This window comes from Podospora bellae-mahoneyi, chromosome 4 (genome assembly GCF_035222275.1).
Source record: "Podospora bellae-mahoneyi strain CBS 112042 chromosome 4, whole genome shotgun sequence".
Lineage (NCBI taxonomy): Eukaryota > Fungi > Ascomycota > Sordariomycetes > Sordariales > Podosporaceae > Podospora > Podospora bellae-mahoneyi.
In genome coordinates this window covers 3,676,114-3,703,826 of record NC_085883.1, presented here as the reverse complement: position 1 = coordinate 3,703,826, position 27,713 = coordinate 3,676,114, and the positions used below count along the sequence as shown (strand labels likewise).

The 27,713-nt window shown below is 54.8% G+C and overlaps 1 protein-coding gene across 1 annotated transcript; it reads left to right on the top strand.

Annotated features, from left to right (window-relative positions):
• The first annotated feature begins 521 nt into the window (after nucleotides 1-521).
• Nucleotides 522-27,536, top strand: QC761_404640 (NRPS protein). Its single transcript, XM_062878747.1, has 9 exons — nucleotides 522-2,119; nucleotides 2,392-2,838; nucleotides 2,912-3,226; nucleotides 3,314-11,354; nucleotides 11,430-11,528; nucleotides 11,604-13,976; nucleotides 14,040-21,511; nucleotides 21,574-23,886; nucleotides 23,954-27,536. Exons 1-9 carry the CDS (start codon nucleotides 1,613-1,615, stop codon nucleotides 26,471-26,473), a joined length of 24,087 nt encoding a protein of 8,028 aa, XP_062732817.1. The 5' UTR covers nucleotides 522-1,612; the 3' UTR covers nucleotides 26,474-27,536.
• Nucleotides 27,537-27,713: the final 177 nt, after the last annotated feature.

Here is a 27,713-nt window from a genome sequence, read left to right as displayed (position 1 = left end):
AAATGAAGCAGTCCATTCTACGTTGGTTGTGCCTGAGCCTCCTTCCAGTCCAGGCGTCAGTGTCATGCTACGCCATCGTCATGGTGCAACATGGGCCGGCACAGAAGGCTCCCTTACTCGGTGGACGTTGGCGGACGGTTGGAGCATGCAGGCACTGAGTTTTGTTGATGCCGGCTCCCGCCTGGGGATGCGCCCCCCTATGCCGTGCGATGACCGGAGGGCAAATTGCATGCAGAAATCCTGCTTTTCCCAAGACTGAGAACCAATCCTCAGCTCCCCCCTCCTGAGCCGTGAGGCGAGCCCAAGCAGCTTGGCACAGGCGGAAAAACACGACAACTAGCCAGCCCCCTTTTGCATCCCATCCTTCTCCCCGGCGCTATTGCGCGAACGGCCGGCAATCTTGCTCAAGGTGACACTGCTTCTGGTCTCGTAGGTCAGCGGCGTTGGTCGGTGTGCACTTCAGCCGCCCTCAGCTGCAGCCAGCAGCATCTGAGCGCTCCCTTGCTTCGACATGTTGGAACCGTTCCCCAGTCCCAGCTCAGCTTCCGCTTTGGGGCTGACTCCCTCAGAATTCCGGTCCATGGTACGGTGGACGCTTCTGCGGCTGGCAACTGGCTGGCTATATTCAACGTTGTTTCCGGGGCGATCCTCGACCTGTCATCGCTGCTCCCAAGCCCGCCAGATCCTGGACCACACCTCATCATTGGCCGGCATCTCCCGCTTCCCCCACAGATCTACACATGTACTTTGTCAGCCGTTGTCCCGTCCCACCACTCCACCCAAACACCAAGTAGTGCTGAATCTCTCCCTGGTCGCCAGCGGTTGGGCCGTGTGCCGCCCCCTGGTCCAGTGCCAAGCTGCTGTCAGTGGCCCGTTAACCCCGAGAACCACTCTATACAGTGGAGTCATAGTGCATATATAGTGGAGCACTAACCATTCTTGTCCACTGGGCCACCTCTCTTTCCGTCTCATCTCAACGATCTCCATCTTCTCCTGCCAAAAATCGAAAGGGTGTTGTCGATCCTCTTTGCATGATCTGATGACTCCATGATCGGATCTTTTTTCTCATCCTTGCCCCACCGGGCCCACCACCGCCAAATCCATGACGGACAGAACCTGATCGACGTTCCTGGATATGGTCCAAGCATGGTAAAAGCCTCTCCAGCGAAGCTAGCACCTGTCAAGGGATTTTCCAGATGTTACCTATGGCCAAGGTTTGTTGGGATCCCGGCCACCCGCGGTCGAAAAAAGAACAAAGAGTGAGAGAAAAAAACAGGGCAGCGGGAGAAATGGGTGAAGGGGGCAGGCGGGAGCTGGAAGAGGCCAGAGAACGAGGTGGTCGAAAAAAAAAGAGGAAATGAGGCAATCGATACCCAGTCTATAACTGATGTAGTTTTCTTCAACTCAGGTCCCACCTTGGCCTTCCGAGACATGATCGATCAATGTTCAGTAAGACCTGCAGTCTGAACTCATGGTAACTGAAATCAATACCTGAAGCCTTGAGTGATCAGCAACAAACAGCTTGTCCCACAAGATTCAGTGATACTTTACCGAGTACCTCATTCTACCTTTGAAGTTTCCTCCTCTTCATCCACGCAATTCTTCGATCATCATGAACCCCACCGGCAACATCACCGACATGAACATGGACTGGGCCGCGTACCTGACTGGTGTGGCACCATGCCGCTTTCCGCCCTTTAGCCGCTCAGCAAAGAGCGAGACTGCGTCCAACCGCCAGCCAATTGCATCGACAACCCGGGTGCTTGTCGAGCAGGAGGATCGCGAGAAGCTGCTAGAGCTGTCTAGAGCCGAAGACCGGGACGGGCTCGGTGCTGTGCTCCGAACGGCCTGGGCTGTGCTCCTACGCTGCTACACAGGGCAGGACGACGTGACGTTTGGATTTCAAGGTGACACACCTCATCCCGTCGTTGCACGGTTCTGCCTTGATGATGCCGCGTCCGTCTCCGTGACCGTGGAACGTGCCAAGGCCGACTTTGCCAAGCATCTGCCCCCGGTCCCGGCCGAGCTGATCCGCGCCGGCGATCACCCGCTGTTTGACACTACCGTAGTGCTGTGGGGCCTACCCAGCTCTTCGGCACCGCGTCGTGTTATGCCTCTGGTAAGTTAGATACTTTGTCAGTTTTCCTAGTGTCACTTCATCGCGACCCTGGCTGCATAGCAAGTCAAGCTAGAGAGACACGTCAAAACTACACCCAAGACATCTCTCTCTTGAGACACCCCAGATCAGTAGCGCGAGGCCAAGATCCCTGACCCTGCTCAAATGATCTGGACTTGGGCACTAACCCTAACCCATGATCCCTGTCTTTCCCGTCCTATAACACCGTTTTGTATACCTAGCCCTAGTGATTATGTTAACAGCCTCAACTATAGCAGCAGCAACCACAACAACACAAGCTCCGCCTCATTGTCAAAGGCGGGGAGTCAAGCTTGAATCTGTTCCTAGAGTGGAACAGTACGCTCTTGGGCATGCCCATGGCACAGGGCAACCTCATCGCCAGCACCTATGCCAAGATCCTATCGGCTCTCCTAGCGAGCCCTTTGGATGCCACACTAGGTACGCTGCCCGTTCTGAGCCGGGCCAACGAAGACCAAGTACAGTCGTGGAACAACGATGTGGTGATCGACCCAGTGGACCGGTGTGTGCATCATGTCATTGTCGACCAGGTGCTGGATCGTCCGGATGCAGAGGCTATCTGCGCGTGGGACGGCTCGCTCACCTATCGTGAACTCGACGCTGTGTCAGGTCGGCTGGCTGCACGCCTTGTTGGGTTGGGCGCAGGACCCGAAGTCCTGATCCCACTTTGCTTCGAGAAATCGGTACGTTGCATACCTACGTGACACGGTACGGCAGCCTTGCGAGAAGGTGTGTAGCTAATTTGGCGTGTATCAGAAATGGACAGTGATTGCCATGGTTGCAGTCCTGAAGGCTGGTGCAGCCTTCGTTCCTTTGGACCCCTCTCATCCCGTAGAGCGACTTCGGAGTCTCTGTGATTCGGTGGGAGCAGACATGGTCCTCTGCGCTCGTCAGCTGGTGCCAACTATTACCCAGGTGGGGCTGGAGACAATACTGCCTGTGGATGACCAAACTCTTGCGGAATGCCCCGAGTTGCCGTCTGATCAGCCTGGTCATTCTGTCATGACCAATGTGTCTAGCAGCAATGTTGCCTATGTCATCTTCACATCTGGCTCTACCGGCAAGCCCAAGGTAAGCAACATCATCTCTCCTATCCCATCTTGCTGCTCGATGTTCGCTGCATCACAAATATCTGGTAGCTGACTGAGTCGTCCACAGGGTACCGTTATCGAGCACCGATCCTTCTGTTCCAGTGCTAGATCTCATGCTCCGGCGCTTCGAATCGATGGCACCTGTCGAGTGTTGCAGTTCGCAGCACATACATTTGATGCTAGCCTGGTGGAGATCCTGACACCACTCATGGTTGGAGCATGTGTTTGCATTCCCAACGAACAAGACCGGCTGAACGACCTCGCCGGGGCCATGAGCCGGTTGCGAGTTGATCATGCCGTTTTGACACCATCCTTTGTCGGTTTCCTTACCCCTGCTACCGTCCCTCAGCTTCGCAGGCTAGTTCTTGCTGGTGAGGCCATGTCACCTACGCACGTCACAACGTGGTCTCACATCGAGCTTGTCAATGGCTACGGTCCGGCCGAGAGCTCCGTCGCTGCTGTTGTCAACCCTCGCGTCGGCCCTGCCACCGAGGCCACTGATATTGGCATGCCTTGCGGTGTTCGTTGCTGGCTTGTCGACCCCACCGACCACACCCGTTTGGTGCCTGTCGGCTGTGTCGGTGAACTGCTCTTGGAGGGCCCGAGTTTGGCTCGAGGCTATCTCAACGAGCCGACCAAGACTGAGGACAGCTTTGTCTGGATGCATGGTCGACGCTTCTACAAGACGGGCGACCTTGCGAGATACAACTCGCCCAAGGGCTCTTTGAGCTATGTCGGTCGCAAAGACACACAGATCAAATTCCACGGCCAACGTATCGAACTGGGAGAGATCGAACACCACTTGGCCGTAGATGAAAGCGTGAAGCATGCCCTAGTCCTCTTGCCCAAGCAGGGGCCATTGGCCAAGCGCCTGATTGCGATTCTTTCCCTTCCGGACTCTGTCGGGTCTACCACCACCAGCTCCACTGGTACTTCAGTGTTGAGGCTGACTGAGAACTCTACCCTGACTGAGCCTATTCTTCAGGGCATCCGTGAGCGACTGGGCACCCGCCTCCCAGCTTACATGGTGCCCTCCACTTGGCTATGCGTCGATGAAATTCCGATGTTATCGTCGCGAAAGATGGACCGCAAGACCGTGTCGACCTGGGTTGAATCAACCCTCACCAACGACCAGTGCCAGCAAATTATCATCAGACAACAGGTTGCGTCCAACACCGACTCTGTCGATGCTGACGGCAAGGGTTCCGACAATACCTCTAGCGATGCCAATCTCACAGACGCCGAGTCCAAGCTCCGTGGTATCTGGAGTTTGGTGCTGAATCTTCCTGCTGATCAGATTGATGTCGACAACCGGAGCTTCCTCAGCCTTGGTGGCGATTCCATCACTGCGATGGCGTGTGCAAGCCAGGCCAAGAAGGCAAACATGGGATTGTTGGTGCAAGAGATACTCCGTGCCAAGTCTGTGAGACGACTGGCCGAGTGTGTCAGAGTCCTTGCAGAGCCAGAAGGACATGAGGCTGAAGACAAAGAAGAGGAACTAGCTCTCAACAAGCGGTTTCCGCTCTCACCCATTCAGCAGTACCACTTTCAGGCTCGCCGGGAAGCCGAGGGTGATGAGCACTTCAATCAGAGCTTCTGCCTCCGACTTGCGCGGCCCCTCGATGAGGCTGTGGTACGGAATGCCCTCAGAACTGTAGTTCATCGGCATCACATGCTGAGGGCGCGCTTCGAACAAAGCCCAGAGACTGGCGAGTGGCAACAGTACATCACCGCCGATGTGGAGGGCTCTTACCGCCTTCGCATGCATAGCAGGATCTTAATTGCTGGTGAAGCCGATGCAAGCATTGCTAGCGCCCAAGGTTGCCTCAATGTCCGTAAAGGTCCACTCATCGCAGCCGAGTTGTTTGTAGCTCAAGGTCGCGATGATGGACACCAGGTACTCTTCATGACAGCACATCACCTAGTCATTGATCTGGTGTCATGGAGAGTGGTACTAGAGGAGGTAGAGGAGATTTTGGACAACAAGGCCTCCGTTATCCACAGATCCCTCCCATTCAGAAAGTGGAGTGCTCTTCAAGCAAGCGACTGTCAAGTCAAGGATCTTGACAAGCTGCTCCCGGGATCCGATCAGGTCCCCCCAGCACGCTTCGAGTATTGGGGTATGCAAGAGCGCCCAAACTTGTACGGTGATGTGGCCTGTGAGGGCTTCGAGCTTGATCCAAATACAACGGGCCTTCTGCTGTCAGATCAGTGTCAAGCACCTCTTCGAACAGAGACAGTGGAGCTTCTCCTGGCAGCCCTTCTCTGGTCCTTCCGCACAGTCTTCACAGACCGCCCCATGCCAGCCATCTTTAATGAAGGACATGGCCGTGAGCCTCCCCGACCAGAGATTGACATCTCTCGTACTGTTGGCTGGTTCACCACGCTATTTCCCGTGGCCTTGTCACGGCCCAACAGCTTCGTGGATGCCCTTATCCAAACCAAGGACTCTCGGCGCAAGGTGCCGGGCAACGGTCGTCCCTATTTTGCGGCACGATTCCACACCAACGGTGGACGTGAGCGATGGGCTACTCATCACAAGGACATGGAAATCTCGTTTAACTTCCTGGGTCGATACCAGCAGCTCGAGCGTGTTGGTGCTTTGTTCCAGCCTGCCTCGGGTGCCCTCATGGCCGGTGAAGCACATCCGGGCAGCCCAACAGCTGACTTTGGCCACATGGCTCTTCGATTCTCCCTCTTCGAAATCTCGGCCGTCATAGTGCGCGGTGCTCTGCGATTCGGCTTTGCTTGGAACCGCCATATGCTCCACCAGTCGTTGATCCACGATTGGGTTGCTGCCTGTCGCCAGACCTTGATCGATGCCACAAGGGCCCTTTCCTCGCTCAGATATCGCCTCACGGCTAGCGATCTTGCGCTTATCCCCGAGCTGAAGCCCGCCGACCTTGCTACCTTTGAGGAAAATCGCCTCCCCGGACTGACAGGAGGTCGAGGATGGGAAGCTGTCGAGGACATCTATCCGGCCTCACCCATCCAGCAAGGTCTCTTGATGAGTCGAACCAAAGACGGAGACTTCTATGCTGTCCGGCGAGTGCTCCGCTTCAAGCCGCATGCTGACCTTTCCTTGAGCACGGGTAGGCTTGTGCAAGCCTGGAAGGGTGTTGTGCAACATCATGCGCTGCTTCGAACCGTCTTCATTGACGCGATCAGCTCTGTGCGGGCTGGCGGCTATGACCAGGTGGTGCTCAAGGATGTCGAGCCTTGGATACAGCTGCGGGAATGTTTGAATGACAACGAGATGCTGGCAATGGCCAAAAGCCTGCAGCCCATGAAATACCAGGATAATAATGCCACCCAGCACCGCTTCTCAGTCTTCCATACCGCTGAACCCAGCAATGGCATCATCTGTGTTTTGGAGATGAGCCACACGGTGATGGATGGTGCATCCATGGACCTTTTGCTCCGCGACCTTGGCCGTAGCTATGAAGGGACTCTGAATGGGTTCCCGAAGCCACTCTTCAGCCCTTTTGTTTTCAGCCTTCAGCAGCGTGATTTGGATGAAGACATGGCTTTCTGGAAACATCATCTCGAAGGTGCCGAGCCCTGCCACTTTCCGGTTTTAACCGATGGTCTCGCCATCCCGGACCACCAGAAGGAGCTTCGTTCGCTTCGCATCTCGTTCCCTGAGCTCAGCTCCTTGCGATCATTTTGCCAAGAGACTGGAGTCACTCTGCCAAACGCTTTCCATGCCGCATGGGCAGTTACGCTGGCCCATTATACCGGCACCGATGATGTTTGTTTCGGTTATCTTGTTTCCGGCCGTGACGGCGAGCACGTCGAGGGCTCGGAAGACGCAGTCGGGCCTTTCATCAACATGGCCACTCAGAGGGTGAAACTCGAGTCATCTGACGATGCCCCTATGTCTTTGATGAGCCTTCTTGAGGCAGTGCAAAAGGAGCAGCTTGAAAGCATGCCATACTCTCAGGCATCTCTGGCTGAAGTTCAGCATGCACTGCATCTTCCCGGTGGAATGGCACTGTTCAATACGTGCATCTCGTATCGCCGACTTCTCCAACACACAGCCGAGACCAAGCCAGGATCGCTTGTTTGGGAGGATGTCGAAGCTATCCATGACCCTACAGAGTATCCAATTTCGGTCAATGTTGAGGTTGACGATGATGGCTGGGCTGCCATTGACATTGACTACTGGACAGACTCGGTCATCGACGCCCAGGCGCAGAATGTGGCTGCAACCTTCCTCCAAGTTTTGGCCAACATCGTCAAGCACGCAGAACAGCCCATCTCGCAGCTCGATTTCGTCCACGACACTAGCAAGGAGCTCATTTGGGCATGGAACAAGAACATGCCACCGAACACAGCGGAATGTGTGCACCGCATGGTGGAGAAACAAGTTGCTCTTCGACCCAATTCACCAGCCGTTCGCGGATGGGATGGTGACTTCACTTATCAGGAAATGAACACTCTGGCCAACCGCCTTGCTGAGCATCTTCGAGGCTTTGGTGTCGGGCCAGAAGTTTTGGTGCCTGTCTGCTTTGATAAGTCATCATGGACCGTCATTGCCATGCTTGCTGTCTTGAAAGCAGGCGGAGGCGTTGTTCCCCTCGACGCTACTCACCCCGCCAATGCATTGGAGGGCAAGGTCCTTGACGCGGGTGCCATCATCGTCGTTGCTTCAGAGACACGTGCCTCCATGTTTGAGACGATGGTACCGTACGTGGTGGCGGTAGGAGCAGAGATGATGCAAAGTCTCGAGGATCTTGTTGTCGAAGACGACTACACCGAGTCCTCACCAGAAGATGCAGCATTTGTTATGTTTACTTCCGGTAGTACCGGAAAACCGAAGGGTGTAATTCTTTGTCATCAAGCGCTCGTCTCCAGCGCCCTCGCACACGGATCAGCGCTAGGTTTAGGGCCACATACACGTTTCCTGCAGTTTGCAGCTCACACTTTCGACAACAGTCTGGAAGAGATGTTCACCAACCTCATCCATGGTGGCTGCATTTGCGTTCCTTCGGAAGAAGACAGACTCGGGGACCTCCCGGGCGCCATCAGGAGGCTTGATGCCAACTTTATGGATCTGACGCCCACCGTGGCGGCATTGCTCCGGCCCGAGCAGGTACCGAGCATTCGTGGTATGGCTGTTGGAGGGGAGGCTCTGACACAGGAGGTTCTCAATATCTGGGGTGGCGCGATCCCTGTGCACAATCAGTACGGGCCCAGTGAATGCTCCATCAACTCGACACACCGTCTCCACATTGACGCCAATGGTGATGTTGCGAATATTGGCACCAGCGTTGGCAGCGTTTCGTGGGTGGTAGACCCTCGCGACCACAATCGATTGGTACCCATTGGCTGCGTTGGCGAGTTGTTGATTGAGGGGCCCATCCTGGCCAGAGGTTATCTCGAGATGCCCGTCGAAACGGCGATGGCGTTTGTGGAGATGCCTCACTGGGCTGCCCTGGACCCGTATCACTCAGAGAGAGGCGCCAGGAGGATGTACAAGACGGGAGACTTGGTAAGGTATAACTCGGATGGCTCGTTAATTTATTTAGGTCGAAAGGATACCCAGGTCAAGCTGCACGGGCAGCGTATCGAACTCGGCGAAATCGAACACCATGTGAAGGCGTGCCTTCCAGAAACCTCCCAATCCTCTGTCGAGCTCATTTCAGTCGGACAATCTCAGAAGGCTCTTGGCACCTTCATCTGTCTGACCCAGGAAGATCAGTCAGATGAAAAGATTGCTATTTTTCCCATGACCGCCCCTTTCCGATCCCTTGCCCAGACCATTGTCGACTCCATCTCCACCAAGATGGCCGCTTATATGGTACCATCTGTTTTCATCCCCGTCACCAAGATGCCCCTGACGTCCTCTGGAAAACTCGACCGAAAACGACTACGCAACATGGCACAGGCGCAGTTCGAGAAACTCGACAAAGACGACCCCAACGGTATCACGGCCTACCGACTCGGGGCGAAGAAGAGTGGTGGACGGGCTCCTGAAACCGCCATGGAAAAGGAGCTTCAGCAGCTGTGGTCGACCGTTCTCAATGTTGATCTTGAAGCCATTGGCGCCGACGACAGTTTCTTCCGTCACGGTGGTGACTCGGTCGGAGCTATGCGTCTCGCAGCGGCTGCACGACAGAGGGGTCTCGTCCTCGCGGTTGCCACCATATTCCAAACCCCAAAGCTCTCTGAAATGGCGAAGGATATGAAGATAAGCGAGTCTCACAAGTTCGGATCGTTGAACGAGGCAGTCAACAACGAAAGCACTGTCGATTATCTGCCCGGGCCAACCAAGCCGTTCAGCCTTATTACCTCAAAGGCTCCGCAGGACATTGAGGCTTTGCGCCAACAAGTAGCCTCGTTATGTCGGGTCAGTCCTGAAGTCGTGGAGGATATCTACCCCTGCACGCCACTCCAAGCAGGCCTTGTCGCAGCTTCACAACGACAGCCCGGAGCATACGTTGCTGTCAATGCATACAAGCTGCCGGCCGGGACAAACTTGGAGCAATTCAAGCAAGCGTGGGCAAAGGTCGTTGCGTCCGAGTCCATCCTCCGTACAAGAGTTGTCTTTGTAGAAGATCTCGGCTTCTTGCAGGTTGTTGTTCAAAGCCCAATCTCCTGGACCACTCTGAAGGACATCAATAACCTCCCCGAAACCTCCCGCCACCTTCCACCGCACGATGGCGGTATCCTGTCTCGCTACGCCATCGCGGGAGAGGAAAGCGATTTCCCGACTTTTGTATGGACCGCTCACCATGCCCTGTATGATGGATGGAGCTTGCCAACGTTGTTGGGCCGCGTCGAGCATCAGTACCACCACCCCGAGGCCCCTCTGGCGCCAGTGCCAAACTATTCACGCTTCGTCGAATACCTGTCCAACAGCGATACAGTCACCTCGGATGCGTTTTGGATCGAAGCTCTCTCCGGTTCTGCAGCTCAGCAATTCCCTCCACTGCCACGCCCGGGTTACGACGTAAAAGCCACCAGCCAAGCGCGGCGATCAGTGCGGTTCACCCGTCCAAAAGGGACCGAGGTAACAATGGCGTCTCTGTTACGAGCAGCATGGGCGGTTGTGGTGTCCATCTACTCTTCGTCAGAGGATGTCATATTCGGTGAAGTGTTGAACGGACGTGATGTTCCTGTGGCTGGCATTGAAGACCTCGTGGGCCCAACCTTGACATCAGTTCCCAGGCGCATCCGCATCGACCGATCGCTCAGCGTGCAAGAAATGCTGCTTGAGGTCCAAAGACAACTGAACTGTGCCATCCCCCACCAGTTTGCCGGACTGCAGCGTATCCGAACACTCAGTCCAACTGCTGCTGCTGCATGCGACTTCCAAAACCTCCTTGTTATTGACACAGCTGAAGAGGTGGCGGAAAATAGCCTCTGGAACAACCTTGCCGGCGGAGGGTCGAAGCAAGGTGCGGACTTCTTTAGTTATCCGCTCAACGTGACGTGCACTGTCGGCTCTGGGAGTGCTTCAAACGGCAGCACCATCGAGTTGTGTGCTTATTTCGATGCTGGCATCTTGGCCGAGTGGCAGGTGGTCCGGATGCTGGGCCAGTTTGGAACTGTGCTGGAGCGACTGTCTTCGATAGACAATCAGACAACAAGAATCGGGGAGATCGATCTGATGGGTGCTGAAGATAAGGAAAGGATACGGGAGTGGAATCAGACTCCGAGTCCGGTTGTGGATCGTCGCGTGCATGACATGGTGCTCGAGGAACTGATTCGGCGGGGTAGCGGATCGACAGCCGTGGTAGGATGGGATGGAACCTTGTCGAATGGAGATCTCGACGCGCTCTCGGCGGTGCTGGCAAGGGAGCTATCGTCAAAGGGAGTCGGGCGCGGTGATGGCGCTCGCTTCGTTCCCTTCTGTCTCGAGAAGTCGGTATTTGCCGTGGTTGCACTGCTGGCCATCCTCAGGACAGGAGCAGCCTTTGTGCCACTGGACCCAGCCCACCCAGTCGAGCGCATGAGGGAGATTGCAAGAGACTGTGACGCCAAACTTATTCTGTGCTCCCCGCAGTTTGAGAGCACCTGCCTCCAGGTTGTCGACACCATCGTTCCTGCCGATCTGGCTAGTGTCAAGAGGCTGCTCGCGGCCACCACGGAAAGTGTTACTGGTGAGTTGACTCCGCCTGCCTCCCCACCAACCCACCTTCCCGTTCATTATTGCTAACAATGAAATGATGAATCAGATCGAGGACAGCTTCAGCTCCACGATGTCTCTGTCCCAACCGACCCGGCCTATGTCATCTTCACCTCGGGCACAACGGGCAAGCCCAAGGGCACCCTCAGTATGTTTCTTCATTTTTCATCTTCATCTTTGCTGTCTCTCATACTGACCGCTGCTCTCTTCCCGTCATCCTTAGTTTCCCATGCCGCCTTCTGCTCAGGTGCCGCTGCCCATGGGCCAGCCATGCTCATGAATCCTCCCTTCCGCTTCCTCCAGTTTGCATCTTACACCTTCGATGCCTCGATGGTTGAGATCTTCACCACTCTCATCATGGGTGGTAGTGTGGCCGTTCCTCGTGGGGAAGACCGCACCAATGGCAACATTGCTTCTGTCATGGAACAGATGGAAGTGACCATGACCTTGCTCACTCCCTCCTTTGCCCGTGTCCTGAAGCCCAGTGATGTCCCTCACCTCAAGACACTGATCCTGGGCGGTGAGGCCATGACGCAAAGCCATATTGACACCTGGGCTGACAAGGTCAACTTGGTCAACGCCTACGGCCCGAGCGAGTGTGCCGTGGTGGCTACCGTGAATCCCCGCATGCACCGCGCAGCCATCCCGTCCAATCTCGGAAGAGGAATTGGTCGTTGCTGGATTGTTGACCCCCAGAACCATAATCGCCTTGCACCACTTGGATCCGTCGGTGAGCTGCTCATCGAGGGTCCCACACTGTCGACCGGTTATTTGAGAAACGAGGCCAAGACCAAGGAGGTGTTTATCGAAGATCCTCAATGGGCCAAGGCGGAGTCTCTGCGCTTCCCAGACATGCCACCATCTTCTCCGCGCCGCATGTACAAGACCGGAGACCTTGTTCGCGTGTGCGACGATGTGTCTGGCGAGATGTTTTACATGGGACGCAAGGACTCGTCTCAAGCCAAGCTCAACGGCCAGCGCCTGGAGTTGGACGAGATTGTTCACCATCTAGCTGCTGATGATGGCATCCGACATGCTGTGGTCACCATCCCCAAAACAGGTGCATGTGTCAACAGACTAGTTGCTGTTGTCTCTCTTCGATCAGCTCCTTCGGAGGCTGTGGACCCGACTATCAAGTTCCATATGGTGACGTCCAGGCAGGCGTGCGACGCCGTCAAGCAATCAGAAGACCGATTACGACAGAAGCTGCCACCGTACATGGTGCCTTCAACATGGCTTGTCCTTCAAGAAATACCGCTTCTGCCGTCTGGAAAACTTGACCGCACCAGTGTCGTCCGGTTTGTGGAAAATATTGACGAGGAGACTCTGGACACAATCAACCGCGCCCTCTCGTCTGCTGTCGACTCAGTTCACCTAGGTCACTCTGCCACACAGGATGATGTTGTTTCTGTGGAAGAGAAGCTCAAGTCTGTCTGGAGCCAGGTGCTCAATATCACACCAGACAGAGTTGACCGCAATGTCTCCTTCCTGCACCTTGGAGGTGACAGCATCACCGCAATGCAAGTCATGGCTCGCTGTAGATCACTGGGCCTCACTGTCACTGTGCGGGACATCATCAGCAGCAAATCGGTCCATGACCTCGCCCTGAAGGTTGATGCCCCTCATCATCAACGACAAGGCCCGAAGGCCAACGGCGAGGATCACCACGACTTTGACCCATCGCCGATCCAACAGCTGTACTTCGAACAGCTGATGGGTGGTAATGCCCCATCTGCTGGATCTCGGAACTTCCACCAGTTCAACCAAAGTGTTCTGCTGAGGCTCGCAAAGCACGCTACCGCTCATGATCTCGAGCGTGCCATTCAGGCCTTGATCACAACACATTCGATGCTCCGCGCTCGGTTCCGTCGCGGGGGCACGGGGCACTGGCGGCAGCGCATCACAACTGATGTCAGGGGCTCATATCGTTTCAAGACACACGCCATTAGCGACCAAAGTCGAATCGAGAAACGCGTTCAGAATTCTCAAAAGGCGCTCGATATCCAAAACGGCCCCTTGTTGGCAGCAGACTGGCTCACGGTCGGCAAAAGCGACAAAGATGTGTTCGTCTTCATCACGATCCACCATCTCGTGGTCGACGTTGTCTCGTGGGGCATCATTCTCCAGGACCTGGAAGACTTCCTAGCCACTGGGAAAATCATGGCCCCTGCGTCACTGTCTTTCCAGACATGGAGCCGTAAGCAGTCTGAGCAGGCCCAGTCGCAAAAGAATGGCTCCTCGTTGCTTCCGCACCACGAGCCTGCAGCCGAGGACCTGCAGTACTGGGGAATGATTGGTACCTCGAACGTTCAAGGCGATGTTGTTGAGGGTGCTATTATTGAGTTGGACGCAGACACAACTAATCTGCTGCTTGGGCCGGATTGCCACAAGCCACTCCAAACTGAGCTGGTTGACGTTTTGCTTGCAGCCTTGTTGGTTTCATACCGCAGCGCAACACCCGACCGGCAAGGTGCACCCACGATTTATAATGAAGGACACGGACGTGAGACGGGGGATGACACAGTTGATCTATCAAGAACTGTTGGATGGTTCACAACTCTATCGCCAGTGCACCTGCCAGAAGAGTCTTCCTTGGGTAAGACAACATGTGCCTGTTCTGTTTTGGGACATCATACTAATTTCACTGTATTTCTCGTAGATGGAGATGTCGTCAACGCGATTCGCTGGATCAAAGACTATCGACGTCGTCTGCCCGAGAAGGGTCGCCCATACTTTGCTTACCGCATGCTCACCTCGGAAGGCCGCGAAAAGTACGGTCACCAGTGGCCCGTAGAAGTGGCCTTCAACTACCTCGGGCAGATGCAGCAGCTCAGCCGTACTGACAACTTCCTGCAATCCTGCGATCATCTCTCAGTGAACTCGGAATCTGATATCGGGAAAGACGTTCCCCGCTTGGCACTCATTGATGTGTCTGCAGTTGTCTCAGCAGGGCGTTTGAGACTCTCGTTCTCGATCAACAAACACATGAAACGCCGGGATGCCATCAACACGTGGGCGAAGAACTGCCAAGGTCTTCTTCGAGAGGCCGCCGAAAGATTGATGGATCGTGCACCCGAGAAAACTCTCAGCGCATTCCCACTGTTGCCCCTAACCTACTACGGCCTGGAAAGTCTCAACGAGAGACTGCGGTCTATCGAGGTCAACCCCAGCAACGTTGAGGATGTCTACCCCTGTTCACCGATGCAGCGCGGTCTGTTGTTGAGTCAGCTTCGTGACCCAGAAAAGTATGCCTACAGCGCCGTTTTTGAGGTTCAGTCTTCCGCGGGAGAGGTCAACCTGGAACGGCTGCACGATGCTTGGCAAGTTGTTGTCCAACGCCACGCAACTCTCCGGACGGTGTTTGTGGATACTGTCGGTGATGAGGGTTTGATGGACCAGGTCGTATTGCGCGAGTTCGCCGGCAGGGTTTATACCATGACCTGCGAGGACGCTGGTCAAGACGCTGACAAGGCCATTGTTTTCTGTCTGGAGCAGATTCAGGGCATCGACTACAACGAAAAGAAGCCGTCGCACCGCCTCATAATCTGCAACACGGCTAGTGGACGGACCTTTTGCAGACTCGAGATCAGCCATGCAATCTGCGACGGTTCTTCGATACCAATACTGCTCGATGACCTGGCGGATGCTTACGGTGATGGGGACGGTTCAAAACCCATCAAGATCCAAAAGCCTGCACCGCTTTATCGCGACTACATGGCCTACATCCAGTCTCAACCTCGTGCCGACAGCGTTGCTTACTGGAAGAACTATCTCGATGGCGTTGAGCCTTGTCTGTTTCCCGCTCTCTCGGACGGCCACGCTCATACAGAGCCATCACTTGGGTCTCACATCATATGCTTTGACCGCCAAGTCATGGGTGAAGTCAACACATACTGTGCTGACTCGGGAATCACACTCTCGACATTGCTTCAATTTGTATGGGCCATGGTTGTGCGATCCTACACGGGTTCGGATGATGTCCTCTTTGGCTACTTGGCATCTGGAAGAGACCTCCCTGTGGCCAACATCGAGCACGCTGTTGGCGCCTTCATCAATATGCTCGTGTGTCGTGTCCACATTCCCTCTGATGCCGAAATTGCTGAAGCTTTAGACACCATCAAGGGTGACCTCGCGGATGCCATGGCACACCAGAGCTGCTCCCTTGCCGAAATGCAGCATGAACTGCGACTCGCCGGCTCGGCCCTTTTCAACACGGCTTTTACCTACCAGAAGCGAGGCCGTGCGCAGTCTTCTCCTTCGCAGTCCGATCTCCGGTACCGCGTCGTGAGTTCGGAAGACCCAAGCGAATATGTTGTTGCCGTCAACGTCGAGGCCACGGACGACAAGGTCGAGGTTCACTTCAGCCACTGGAGAAATATCATTTCGGACGCTCAGATCAGAAACGTTGCCAACGCCTTCCAGCAGACTCTGTGCGATATCGTCACAGATAAAGGGGATGACTGCACTGTGGCTGAGATTGACATGGTCGGCCCAGCCGGGCTAAGCCAGATCTGGTCGTGGAACAACTATGAGCTACCGTGTGTGGAGCGGTGTGTACACGACATCATATCGGAGCACGCTCTTCAACGTCCTTTAGACACCCCTGCTGTTTGTGGGTGGGATGCATCCTTCACCTATGTCGAACTCGAGGCTGCAGCATCAGCCTTGGCCCGCCATCTTGTTGAATGGGGACATGTTGGCCCAGACACCTTCGTGCCGCTCTGTTTCGAGAAATCTGCCTGGACTATTGTGGCTCAAATTGCCGTTCTCAAGGCTGGCGGTGCGTTTGTGAATCTGGATCCCGGTCACCCAAGCGGCCGGCTCGAGCAGCTCATCCAGGATGTCGGGGCTCAAATCGTCCTCTGCTCTCCTCTGCATCAGGAGAAGATGGCCAAGATTGCACCAAAGACCCTCATCGTCAATGCCGATTCCATCACTACTTTCTCTCAGGAGCGGTCAAAGGCAACTTCTTTCCCAGCGAGGCCAACCAACGCCGCCTATGTCATCTTCACATCCGGCACGACGGGCAAACCAAAGGGCACAGTGATTGATCATGGAGCATTCTGTACAGGGGCTCTCGCTCATGCTCGTGCCATGTTCATGCACTCGGACTCGCGCGTCCTTCAGTTTGCTTCCTACACATTCGATGCAAGTGTCATGGAAACACTTTCTTGCCTGCTCGTTGGCGGTTGCGTGTGTGTCCCGTCAGATGAGGCCAGAATCAATGATCTTGCAGCTGTGATCCGTGACATGAACATCACCTGGACCTTGCTCACGCCATCAGTGGCGAGCACCGTCAAGCCAGAAAGTGTTCCTTGCCTAAGGACACTTGTCACGGGAGGCGAAGCGATGGCAGCGGGTCACATTGAGCGCTGGGGTACCCAATGCGCACTGGTCAACGCCTACGGTCCTACAGAGTGCTCAGTGGTGGCCACTACCAGCACCAAAGTCGATGAGTCGCATCGCGTATGCAATGCCGATCGGTCCAGTATTGGCAGTGCGGTAGGTGGTCGTGTCTGGGTTGTGGACCCCCAAAACATCCACCGCCTGGTGCCTGTGGGTGCCATTGGTGAGCTTGTGGTTGAGGGAAGACTGGTCGCTCGAGGCTATCTCAACAACAAAGAGCAGACAGACAAGGCGTTCATCCGATCACCCCCCGAATGGATGAGCCACCCGGTCCTTGAAGGCATCGAACACACCTATCCACCAGGTCTCACTGTTGGTATCTACAAGACCGGCGATCTCGTGCGATGCAACTCGGACGGATCCATCTCCTACGTGTCTCGAAAGGACACACAGATAAAGTTGAACGGAAGACGCATTGAGCTTGGCGAGATCGAATCTAACTGCTTGGCGGGCCTTCCAGCGGACTCGCAGCTCGCTGTCGATATCGTCACTCCTGCCAGCAGTCGGGCCGCAACAAAGTCACTAGCTGTCTTCTTCTGCTGCAAGGTTGTGGAAGAGGCTGCCGATACACCTGCTGGGTTCTGCCTCCTCCCCATGAGTGACCCACTCCGTCAGGTTGCCCAAGCCCTCAAGACTCACCTCATCGCCGTCATTCCTGCCTACATGGTCCCACAGCTCTTTGTGCCTGTATCTGGAATGCCCTGGACCAGTGCAGGGAAGCTTGATCGTAGACAACTGCGTCGAGCCATCGAGGAAGATGTCAGCAAAGAGCTTTTGGCCGGCTACAGGTTGTCTGCCGCTGCTGCCACCAGCAAGCGCCGCGAACCAGCCAGCGAGGTTGAGAAGAAGTTGCAAGGTTTGTGGGAAACCGTGCTGGGGCTGCCGAGTGGTTCTGTGAGCCTTGACGATAGCTTCTTTGGTTCTGGCGGCGACTCCCTCACTGCCATGCGTCTTGTGGGCGCTGCACGCGCCCACAAAATGGTTTTGTCTATCTTGGATGTATTTGAGAAGCCCACCCTCGCCGAGATGGCACTCGCTTGTGTTCGGGAACAAAACACGACAACGTCAGTTCAGCAAGCACTTCAGCCATTCGACCTCGTGCCCTGCCCCAAGACGAAGCTCGATACCCTCCTCCATGAGGTGTCTTCCCGTTGCCATATGGACCGCCAAATGATCCAAGACATATACCCATGCAGTCCATTGCAAGAAGGACTTGTTGCTCTTGCCAACAAACAAGAGGGTGCATACGTGGCTGTCAATACTCTACAGCTTCTACACAACGTCGATATGGATTCCTTCAAGGCAGCCTGGCAGAAGGTTATCGACGACACGGATCTCCTACGAACTCGGATAGTCCACACAGCCACTTCCGGGTTTTTACAGGTGGTCACCGCACCTCAGCCTGTCGTCTGGCATCAAGATGACCACCTCGACGAGGCTGACTTGCGAGGCAAGGCTTTGGGGCATCAAAACGGTGGCGAGCTCACTAGGTATTCTTTAGTGAAGCACGGCCACGCTTGCCACTTTGTCTGGGCTATCCACCACGCTCTTTACGATGGATGGAGTCTCCCTCTCATCGCCCAACGAGTCCAAGAGACTTACCGCCAACTTCAAATGTCCGAAAGAGCCAAATTCTCCTTGCCCGACGAACCCAATAGCCATGCTCGCTACGCCAGTTTCATCCAGTATTTGGGTCAGCGCGATGTTTCTGCCTCGGAGATGTTCTGGACCAACCTCCTTGATGGCGCATCGTCGGTTACACATTTCCCGCAACTCCCTGCAACTGTGGCATCTATGAATACTACGACGAAGAAATTCCGGGCAGAGACATGCAAGCTCAATCTCGGCCGAGCACAGGTTCTTGCAGACATCACAATCCCCACCCTGATTCGGGCGGCTTGGGCCATCACCCTCGGCGCTTACACTGGGACTGAAGATGTAATCTTTGGTGAGACGTTGTCTGGTCGCAATATCGACCTACCCGGCGTCATGGAGATGCCAGGACCCACCTTCACAACAGTCCCCACAAGAGTTCGGCTATCACGAGATATTCCCGTAGTCCAATTACTACGCAACATCCAGGCGCTGACAAGCCGGTTGGCCCCTCATCAACATCTGGGACTGCAGCATATCAAGAAGCTTAACCAAGACTGCGCGGGCGCTTGTGACTTCCAGAATCTACTGACGATTCAGAGCTCGCCATCTTCCCGACAAAACACCGAGTTTGCAGACGACCCCTGGGAGTTTCAAGGGGGGTCTTCCACAGAAGGCTTCTTCACACATCCGCTTGTGCTCGAATGCACCGTTTCTGATGCGGGCATCCAGGCGACCATTCACTCGGACGAGGATGTCCTTTCAGACTGGCAGACCAAGCGCCTTGTGCAGCAGCTCGAGTCTGTTTTGCAAGCACTTGCCAGTGCCTCCAAGAGCGTCAACACTAGTCTAGCCAGCATCCAAGTCATCAGTGCCGATGACCAAGCGCTCATTGCCAAGTGGAACCGCATCAACGCCCAAGGAGATATCGAGCACGTCGTTGACTCGTGTATTCACAGCCTCTTCTTGAGAGAGGCTTCCGCACATCCAGACCGCGTTGGAATCAGTGCATGGGATGCTGAACTCACGTACGGTGAAGTCAAGGAGCACGCGACTCGGTTGGCGTTCCGTCTGAGGCAGCTTGGAGTCGGCCCGGAGATCATGGTCCCAGTCTGTGTTGAGCGGTCTGCTTGGGCCGTGGTCACCTTGCTGGCAATTCTTATGAGTGGTGGCGCATTTGTGCCCTTGGATCCCGATCATCCTGCTGCTCGACACAAGGATATGATAGAGACAGTCAGCCCACCATTGCTGCTCTGCAGTCCTGCATACGCCACCCGGTTCCAGCATCTCGTCAAGACTTGCCTGTTTGTGGACAGCGACATTATCCGCGGCCTCCCTTCGGGTGGCTTAGGACTTGTCAATGAGAATGGCGCCCGTCCTGAAAACACGGCCTATGTTCTCTTCACATCGGGCAGCACCGGGCGTCCGAAGGGTGTCGCGGTTGCTCACCGTGATTTCTGCAGCAGCTCTCGCGGCTACGCCCGTGCAACCCACATTAAGTCGTCCTCGCGCGTTCTGCACTTTGCCTCGCTCACCTTTGATGTCGCCCTGATGGAGGTGCTTACGCCTCTGACGCTGGGAGGATGTGTCTGCGTTCCTACAGGAGAAGAGCGGCTGCATAACCTTGGCGAGGCGATTGTAAGACTGCGCGCCACATGGGCATTCCTCACACCGTCAGTGGCCCATTTGCTTGACCCTGATATCGTCTGCCCTACGCTCAAGACTCTTGTGTGTGGCGGCGAGGCCATGTTGGCCGAGACTGTCGAGCGCTGGGCTGATCGTCTAGAGCTCATGAACGGCTACGGTCCTACCGAAGCGTCAGTGTTGGCTGTTGTGAACCCCCGTGTTTCAATGGAGCGTGATTCAAGTATCATTGGTCGCGCAACAGGGACAGCACGGGCGTGGGTTGTGGATCCTAGAGAGAACTACAATCATCAACTGGCACCAGTTGGAGCTGTGGGCGAGCTTGCTATCAGCGGTCCACTCCTCGCTCGGGGGTATCTCAATGACCCTCAAAAGACAGCCAAAGTGTTCATCGACAGTCCGGCGTGGGGACGCGGCCCTGCTGCTGGAGCTGTGCCCGCCACTCGTATCTATCGCACCGGAGATCTCGTTCGATACCGACACGACGGTGCTCTGGAGTTCTTCGGCCGCCGAGATGGCCAGGTCAAGGTCAACGGCCAGCGGATTGAGCTGGGTGAGATTGAAAGCCGCCTGTCTGTTGATGATCGTGTAAGCCTGGCATTGGTGGTCCAACCCAAGGCAGGGCCTTGCAAACGACAACTGGTAGGCGTCCTCACCCTTGGTGGTGATGCTCACAGCCATCCCAACCCTGGCGACAATCAGAATGGGGACGAGGTCTCCATCACTCAAGATTGCTGCCCAGTTGCGGGTTCCGCTGACCGTCTTGCCCGAATTCGCACTGCCATTGCCGACATTCGGAGCAGCCTCGGAGACTCGCTCCCGCACTACATGGTTCCTTCTGTGTGGGTTGTTCTTGAGAGGATGCCTGTGGTAGTGTCGGGCAAGTTGGATCGAGTCAAGGTGGGAAGATGGGTTGAGAGCCTGGATGACGCGGCGTATGAACGGATATCGCACGACTTTGGGCTTGCCGGGGAGGATGAAGAAGAGATCGAGGTGACCGGTCCCATCAAGACTCTGAGAGACATCTGGGCCAAGGAGCTCAACATCCCCGCAGATCGCATCAAACTGAACAAGGCATTCCTTAGTCTTGGTGGCGACAGTATTACGGCCATGGGCGTGGTCTCGCGTGCCCGTGTCGCCAAGATCAAACTGTCGATTCAGGATGTTCTTCGCTCCAAATCTATCGTCCATCTTGTGGAGCTCGCAAAGTTCTCGCACTCGGAGCCATCTAGCAATCAAGGACCCAAGGCTGAGAGCGGTGAGGACAAGTCATTCCCTCTGTCACCGATTCAGACCTTATACATGAGCTCTACCACCAAGTACTCAGGCGACGCACGCTTCAACCAAAGCTTCTCTGTCAGTGTTGCACGGCATATCACATCCGACACCATCAAGCAGGCGATCGAGTCGATCGTTGGACGGCATAGCATGCTACGTGTGCGATTCAATAAGACGACCAGAGGTACCTGGCAGCAACAAGTTCAACAGGTATGTCCCTTGATCGCCTCCTCATGTCTCGTGATGCACTCGAATACTAACGAAGTAATCAGATACAGGCCAATGCCTACTGCCTCGTACAACACCGGGTCAATTCTCGCCGTGATATTCCTGCCATCGTGGCCACGGCTCAGAACAGCTTGGATATTGAGAGGGGTCCTGTGTTCCGAGTAGATGTTTTTGACGCCATGGCTGAAGACGAGACCATCATTTCCATGATTGCCCACCATTTGTGCGTCGACATGGTCTCATGGCGTATCATCGTCCAGGACCTTGGTCAGTTCTTGGAGACGGGTTCGTTGCCACAAGACGAACGCCTTTCCTTCAAGGAATGGTGCACCATCCAAGCTGCCAACACCGCATCACTTGACAAGGACACTCTCCTCCCCTTCAAAGAGGTCCCAGCTGATCCCCTGTACTGGGGTGTGCGCAACCCTCTGACATACGGCACAACCGAGACCAGAGCATTCTCACTCGACGAGAGAAACACAAAGATGGCTTTGACTGATTGCCACAAGACGTTCAGAACGGAGCCATCTGAGCTGTTCGTGGCAGCTATTGGCCACGCATTCTCTATGGTCTTCCAAGACCGGGTCACACCCACAATCTACGCCGAAAACCATGGGCGTGATCAAGCGTCGGATTCTGAAATGGACTTGACTCAGACCGTCGGGTGGTTCACGTCGATCTGTCCCTTGCATGTTCCGGGCGGGGTTGATGAGGTAGATGCGGTGCGCAGGACCAAGGACATGCGACGCAGCATCCCAGAGAACGGTCGTTCGTACTTTGCCAGGAAATGGCTGGATCCTGCCGCCAACAGAGAAAAGTCGACACTCATGGAGGTCCTTTTCAATTACCTTGGAGGTGGTGTCCGGAATGTCGACGATGCAGACGACTCGATTGTGAGGGCAGTCGACCTCGCTGACCATGAAGGGCTAGTAGCCGATGTGGGACCCCAAACACCAAGGCTTGCTTTGTTCGAAATTTCCGCCATTGTGGTAAACAACAAGCTTCAGTTCAGCTTCGTGTATGACAAGGGCCTTCAGAAGCTCAATGATGTTCGCCGTTGGGTTGGTCTGTGCAAACAGACCCTCGAGAAGATGGTCGCTTCTCTCGTCCAACAGCCGGCAGAGCCAACCTTGAGCGATTATCCCCTCCTGACACCCCTGACGTATGGTAACCTCCACAAGCTCAGTCAGACCGAGCTTCCACGTCTTGGAGTGCACTCTATTTCCGATGTCGAAGACATATATCCTTGTACCCCTGTGCAGGAGGGCATGTTGATTGGGCAGCTACGCGATGTGAACGCCTATTTCTTCCATGGCATCTACGATGTCAAACACGCTGACTGTCGTCACCGGTTGGATGCTAACAAGCTCCTGCGTGCATGGCAAAAAGTGGTCGACCGTCACGCTGCTCTGAGAACGGTGTTTGTGGAGAGTAGCAGACGGGGAGCAGTTTTCGATCAGCTGGTGCTCAACAGGGCAGACTCGGGTGCTGTGCTGTTGAGGTGCAGTGACGAAGATGTCTTTGGCCGCCTGAGCCAAGTGACGATTCACGCGTCTGCCAAACTCCGAAAGTCCAAGCGTCAACCTCAGCTCCCACACCAACTGACCATCTGCACGACTCCAAGCGGCCGAGTTGTGATCAAACTGGAAATCAACCACGCGGCTGTTGATGGCGGTTCCCTTGCCATCATCCTTCAAGAGCTTGCTTCTGCATACAGTGGGTCACTCGAGCTCCGCGCAGGCCCTCTGTTCAGCAAATATGTCCAGTACATCCGCAGTCTACCTGCCGGCGCCGACACCGAGTATTGGATGACATATCTGAAGGGTATCCGGCCCTGCTATTTCCCCAAGCTCATTGAGGATACTGCCACCGACAGCTCCAACGACAGGAGACTCGGCTCTTTGACCCTGCCATTCGATCGGTTTTCGGAGCTGCGTCAACTGTCAGAGCATGCCCACGTCACCCTGGCAAACATTATTCACACAGCATGGGCTTTTGTTTTGCGAAAGTACACAGGAAGCGATGATGTCTGCTTCGGGTATCTGACGGCAGACCGCGACGCCCCGGTTGATGAGATTAACAAAACGGTCGGGACTCTGATCAACATGCTCTGCTGCCGCATCCAAGTCACTGAAACCCAGGCACTTGAAGATTTATTCCGTGCAACTCAAGATCAGCATTTGCAGAGCGTGTCGTTCCAGCGTTGCTCTCTCGCCCGGGTTCAGCACGAGCTGGGCCTCGCCGGGAAGCCGTTGTACAACACTTCTATCTCGACACAGAACCATGGGAACGGGAACGATTGGGGACGCAGTGATGGAATTCGGCTCGAGATGGAAAAAGCACACGATCCCAGTGAAGTGAGTCAACGCTACACCTACTAGCCCTTCTGGTAATCTTGAGCTTCGCTAACTCTACGGTCAACAGTATGCTGTCACTGTCAATGTTGACACATCGAGAAATAGCGAGGGTGTGGTCTTTCGGTACTGGACTAATCACATCACGGCTGAGCAGGCTGAAGAAATGGCACAAACCATGGCCAGCATTCTCAATGCATTCATTTCCCAGCCAGCAAAGTCTGTTGCCGCTCTGGACCTGGCCATCTCACACCGCTCCACTGCCGGAGACCTGGAGCCCGAGAGTATTCCTAGCAGCGGACGGACATCTTCCAGTGCCGACTCTTTCCAGACTGTCCCGTCGCAAGGACCACGGAGCACTTCGCACAAAACCACACTTCTGACGTTGTGGAGTGCATTGTTGGACATTCCACAAGATTCCATCAGCGGGCCAGACAGCTTTTTCGAACTTGGCGGTGATAGTATCACGGCCATGAAGCTGGTGGGTGAAGCCAAGGACCATGGGCTTGCCCTCACAGTCGCTGACGTTTTCCGAAATCCATGCCTGGATGACATGGCTGCGAGCGCAAGCGCCGCCGATACGTACGCTTCAGATGAGTCAACGGCAAACGGGGCCGATGGATTCACCAACATGACAGCCTCCATGCTTCAGGATTCCCACGAATACGAGCGATTCTCCCTTCTGGCGGCATCCAATGTTGACGCTTTCCTTCAGACGGACATTGTCCCTCAAACGGGTGTCTTTAGAGGGGGGTTATCTGACGTTCTTCCCGCCACCGACTTCCAATCATTGGCAGTCGCCGGCTCGCTTCTCAGATCTCGCTGGATGCTCAACTACTTCTACTTGGATGGCGATGGGCTTGTCAACTTGGTCCGGCTGAAACGAGCATGCTTCCGTCTGGTGCAGTCCCTGGATATTCTCCGCACCGTCTTCGTGCCTTCAGGCGGGCGATTCCTCCAAGTAGTCTTGCGGACAGTTCGGCCAGCCTTCCACGTTATGGAGGTGGAAAACGAAGATCAGCTCGATACTGCTACACAGGAGATGCAGAGACGAGGTGGGTTTGAAGGAGAGCTCGACGTCGATGGGGAGACAACCCCACGTCTCGGCGAACAGTTCGTGCAGTTTACGGTTCTGCGCTGTCGCCAAAGCACTCGCCACAGAGTCCTCCTGCGGATTTCTCATGCCCAATATGACGGTGTGTGCTTCCCGAAGATCCTGGATGCTCTTGTTGCCGAGTATCGTGGCGAGTCGGTGGAGCGTCCACCATCTTTTGCAAATTATCTACGTGCATCTGCTGGCACCTTGACATCGGAACATTACCAACACTGGAAGAAGCTTCTTCACGGTTCATCCATGACCGAGGTTGTCCGCCGCATGGGGCCAAACTATCGGAGAGCCGGGACTGGAGCAACCGCCTGTCTGAAAAAGGTTGTTTATTTGCCCCTTGTGGACTCGGGCCGCGTCACAACCGCAACTGTTGTCAAGGCTGCCTGGGCCTATGTCCTGGCGCAAGTCTCGGCCAGCAACGATGTGGTGTTTGGCCACACTGTCAGCGGCCGCAATGCATCAGTCGCCGGCGTTGAGAGCATGATTGGCCCTTGTCTCAATCTACTTCCAGTTCGTGTCAAGTTTGGCACGGCCGGCAGCACAGCGAGGAAGGTTCTTAATCAGGTTCAGGAGCAGCAAGTTGCGAATATGCCACACGAGGTCCTTGGCTTCCGTGACATTGTTCGTCATTGCACCAGCTGGCCTCGTTGGACCTACTTCACCACCACAGTCCAACACCAAAATGTCGACCAAAGCACTCATGTGAGACTTGGCGATGTTGACTACCGCGTGGGGTGCGCAGCAGGTGCTGACGAAGACTTTTCTGATCTCTCTATCTTTTCACAGCGAGCGGAAAGTGATGGAGCTGATATGTACGAGATAATGCTCAGCTTTGCCGAAGACGGCCCAGTTCCCCGCGAGTTTGCTGAGCGCGCATTGGACATGCTCTGCAGCGCCGCAGAATTGTTTTGCGCCAACCCTGATACACCACTGCCGTCGGACACTGATATTTCTGGTGCCGCTCATCAGTTGCCGTTCAACGATATTTCCACACAAGACAACGACGAGGATACTTTTGCTGTATCCCGCTTGCGACATGTCAAGAAAAGCCAGATCGACAACCTCTCCACACTAGTCAAGAAGGCCTGGTTCCAGGTACTGAGTCTGCCAGCGACTGACGATACCATTGATATGGACACATCTTTCTTCGCTGTCGGAGGAGACATTGTTGATCTTGCGCAGGTAGCATTGCTACTGGAACAAAAAGGTTTGCCGGAGCCCAGGTTGGAGGATTTGATTGACCATGCCACCTTGAGGGGCCACATGGCTGTCGTTGCTTCTCTATCTGGCGCGGCCTCAACTATCGATGACAGGAGAACCACTACGGCTGGGCACCAGGGTGACAGAGCTAGCATTTTGACGGTGCCTAGTGTCCATCAGGACGACAACTCGTTTGCCAAGGTGGTGAATATTGTGAGGATGGCGAAGAAGTTCATGGTTAAGCCTAAGGCTAAAGGACAGAGGGTGCAGGCTACTATTTGAGCAGGTATTGAAGATGGCGTGGGCAAATGTTAACGAGGAAAGATAAAGGATGGGATACTGACCAAGTGAAAAGGGGGCAACGCCGTTGTGGTGAGACAAGGTTGGTAGCTATTCGGGCAGTTTTTGTTTTTCCACTGTTTTTACAGTCTCTTGATTTCAGTTGGTATTTGGAGTAGTTACTTGAAATTTCTGCAGATTTTTACAGAACACGAGGTGTTGGGTGGTGTTTATATCTAGGCGGTTTTATTCTCCTTTCATAAGTTCATTTTCTAGAACCAAACTTGTTACTACTCTACTTATCACTCTCAATCTTTGTGAACGTTCGTACTGGTACCTACTTGGCTTTGTGCCGCCATCCAAATGTTGAGCTTTTCAACAGCCCGATGGCTCTCAGCTCATTGCAGACAAACGTCATATCTCCTCATTCAACGCTAGCAAAACCTCCCATTTACCCTCTTGTTCTTCTGTCCCTGCCTGTCGTTCGTTCCCCTGGCGTCGCGGAAGGATGTTCATGCTCCCGTCGTTGGCACTCCACGTTTTCCCGCCCAGTCTGGCCGGCTGTTGACCGTCCTGAGGATACCGAACCGGACGTCTACGCCGAGGAAGCTCCAGGAGGAGGAGTTGACTGCTGGACTGTGTTTTGGTGGGCTATGGCGAGGCCATGCGGCGGAGTGGAGGAGAGGGTTGCTAGGTGCTTGGATAATGAGGGGGTGATGTTGGGATCGGTGGAGGTGCTGGCGATGATGGATTGGATGCTGTAGCGTATTTTTGAGGGCGGCGGTGGCGATTTGTGCAATATTGGAAGGGGTTTGGGGTTGATGGTCGGGTGAGGAGGGAGCAACAGGCTTTGACGGGGGAAGTTGAAGGCCACGAGGGTGAGATGTACAGGGAATTGACTGTGGAGGTGGGATTGCTCTGCTGTTAAAGTCCTTCCTAAGATTGATGCAGCTTCCAGTTTCGGATGTGACTGGCAGCTTAGGGTAACCAGGAATGCTTTCGAGCACTTGAAGTAGATTGATTCCATCACGAACAGTGTGATGTGAGGCAATACAGAGAAGCAAACCACCTTCATGAAGCTAGCCTTGAGCGTCAGGGGGTGGCAACTCTCGCCGGTGAGAGAGAGAGAGATAGAGAGAAAATATTTTGCTCCATCAACGCAGGCGGAATACCGAGGTCAAGGATCTGCTCGTATGTGTAAGGGAACTTTTTCTTGGTCAGGACTTCATGGCAGAAAACCTCA

Excerpts from the sequence above, each read along its gene's own strand:
- QC761_404640 (XM_062878747.1), top strand. The coding sequence starts at position 1,613 with ATGAACCCCACCGGCAACATCACCGACATGAACATGGACTGGGCCGCG. Across the intron at positions 11,355-11,429 it reads CACCACGGAAAGTGTTACTG|ATCGAGGACAGCTTCAGCTC; the intron begins GTGAGTTGACTC and ends ATGATGAATCAG. Across the intron at positions 11,529-11,603 it reads CAAGCCCAAGGGCACCCTCA|TTTCCCATGCCGCCTTCTGC; the intron begins GTATGTTTCTTC and ends CGTCATCCTTAG.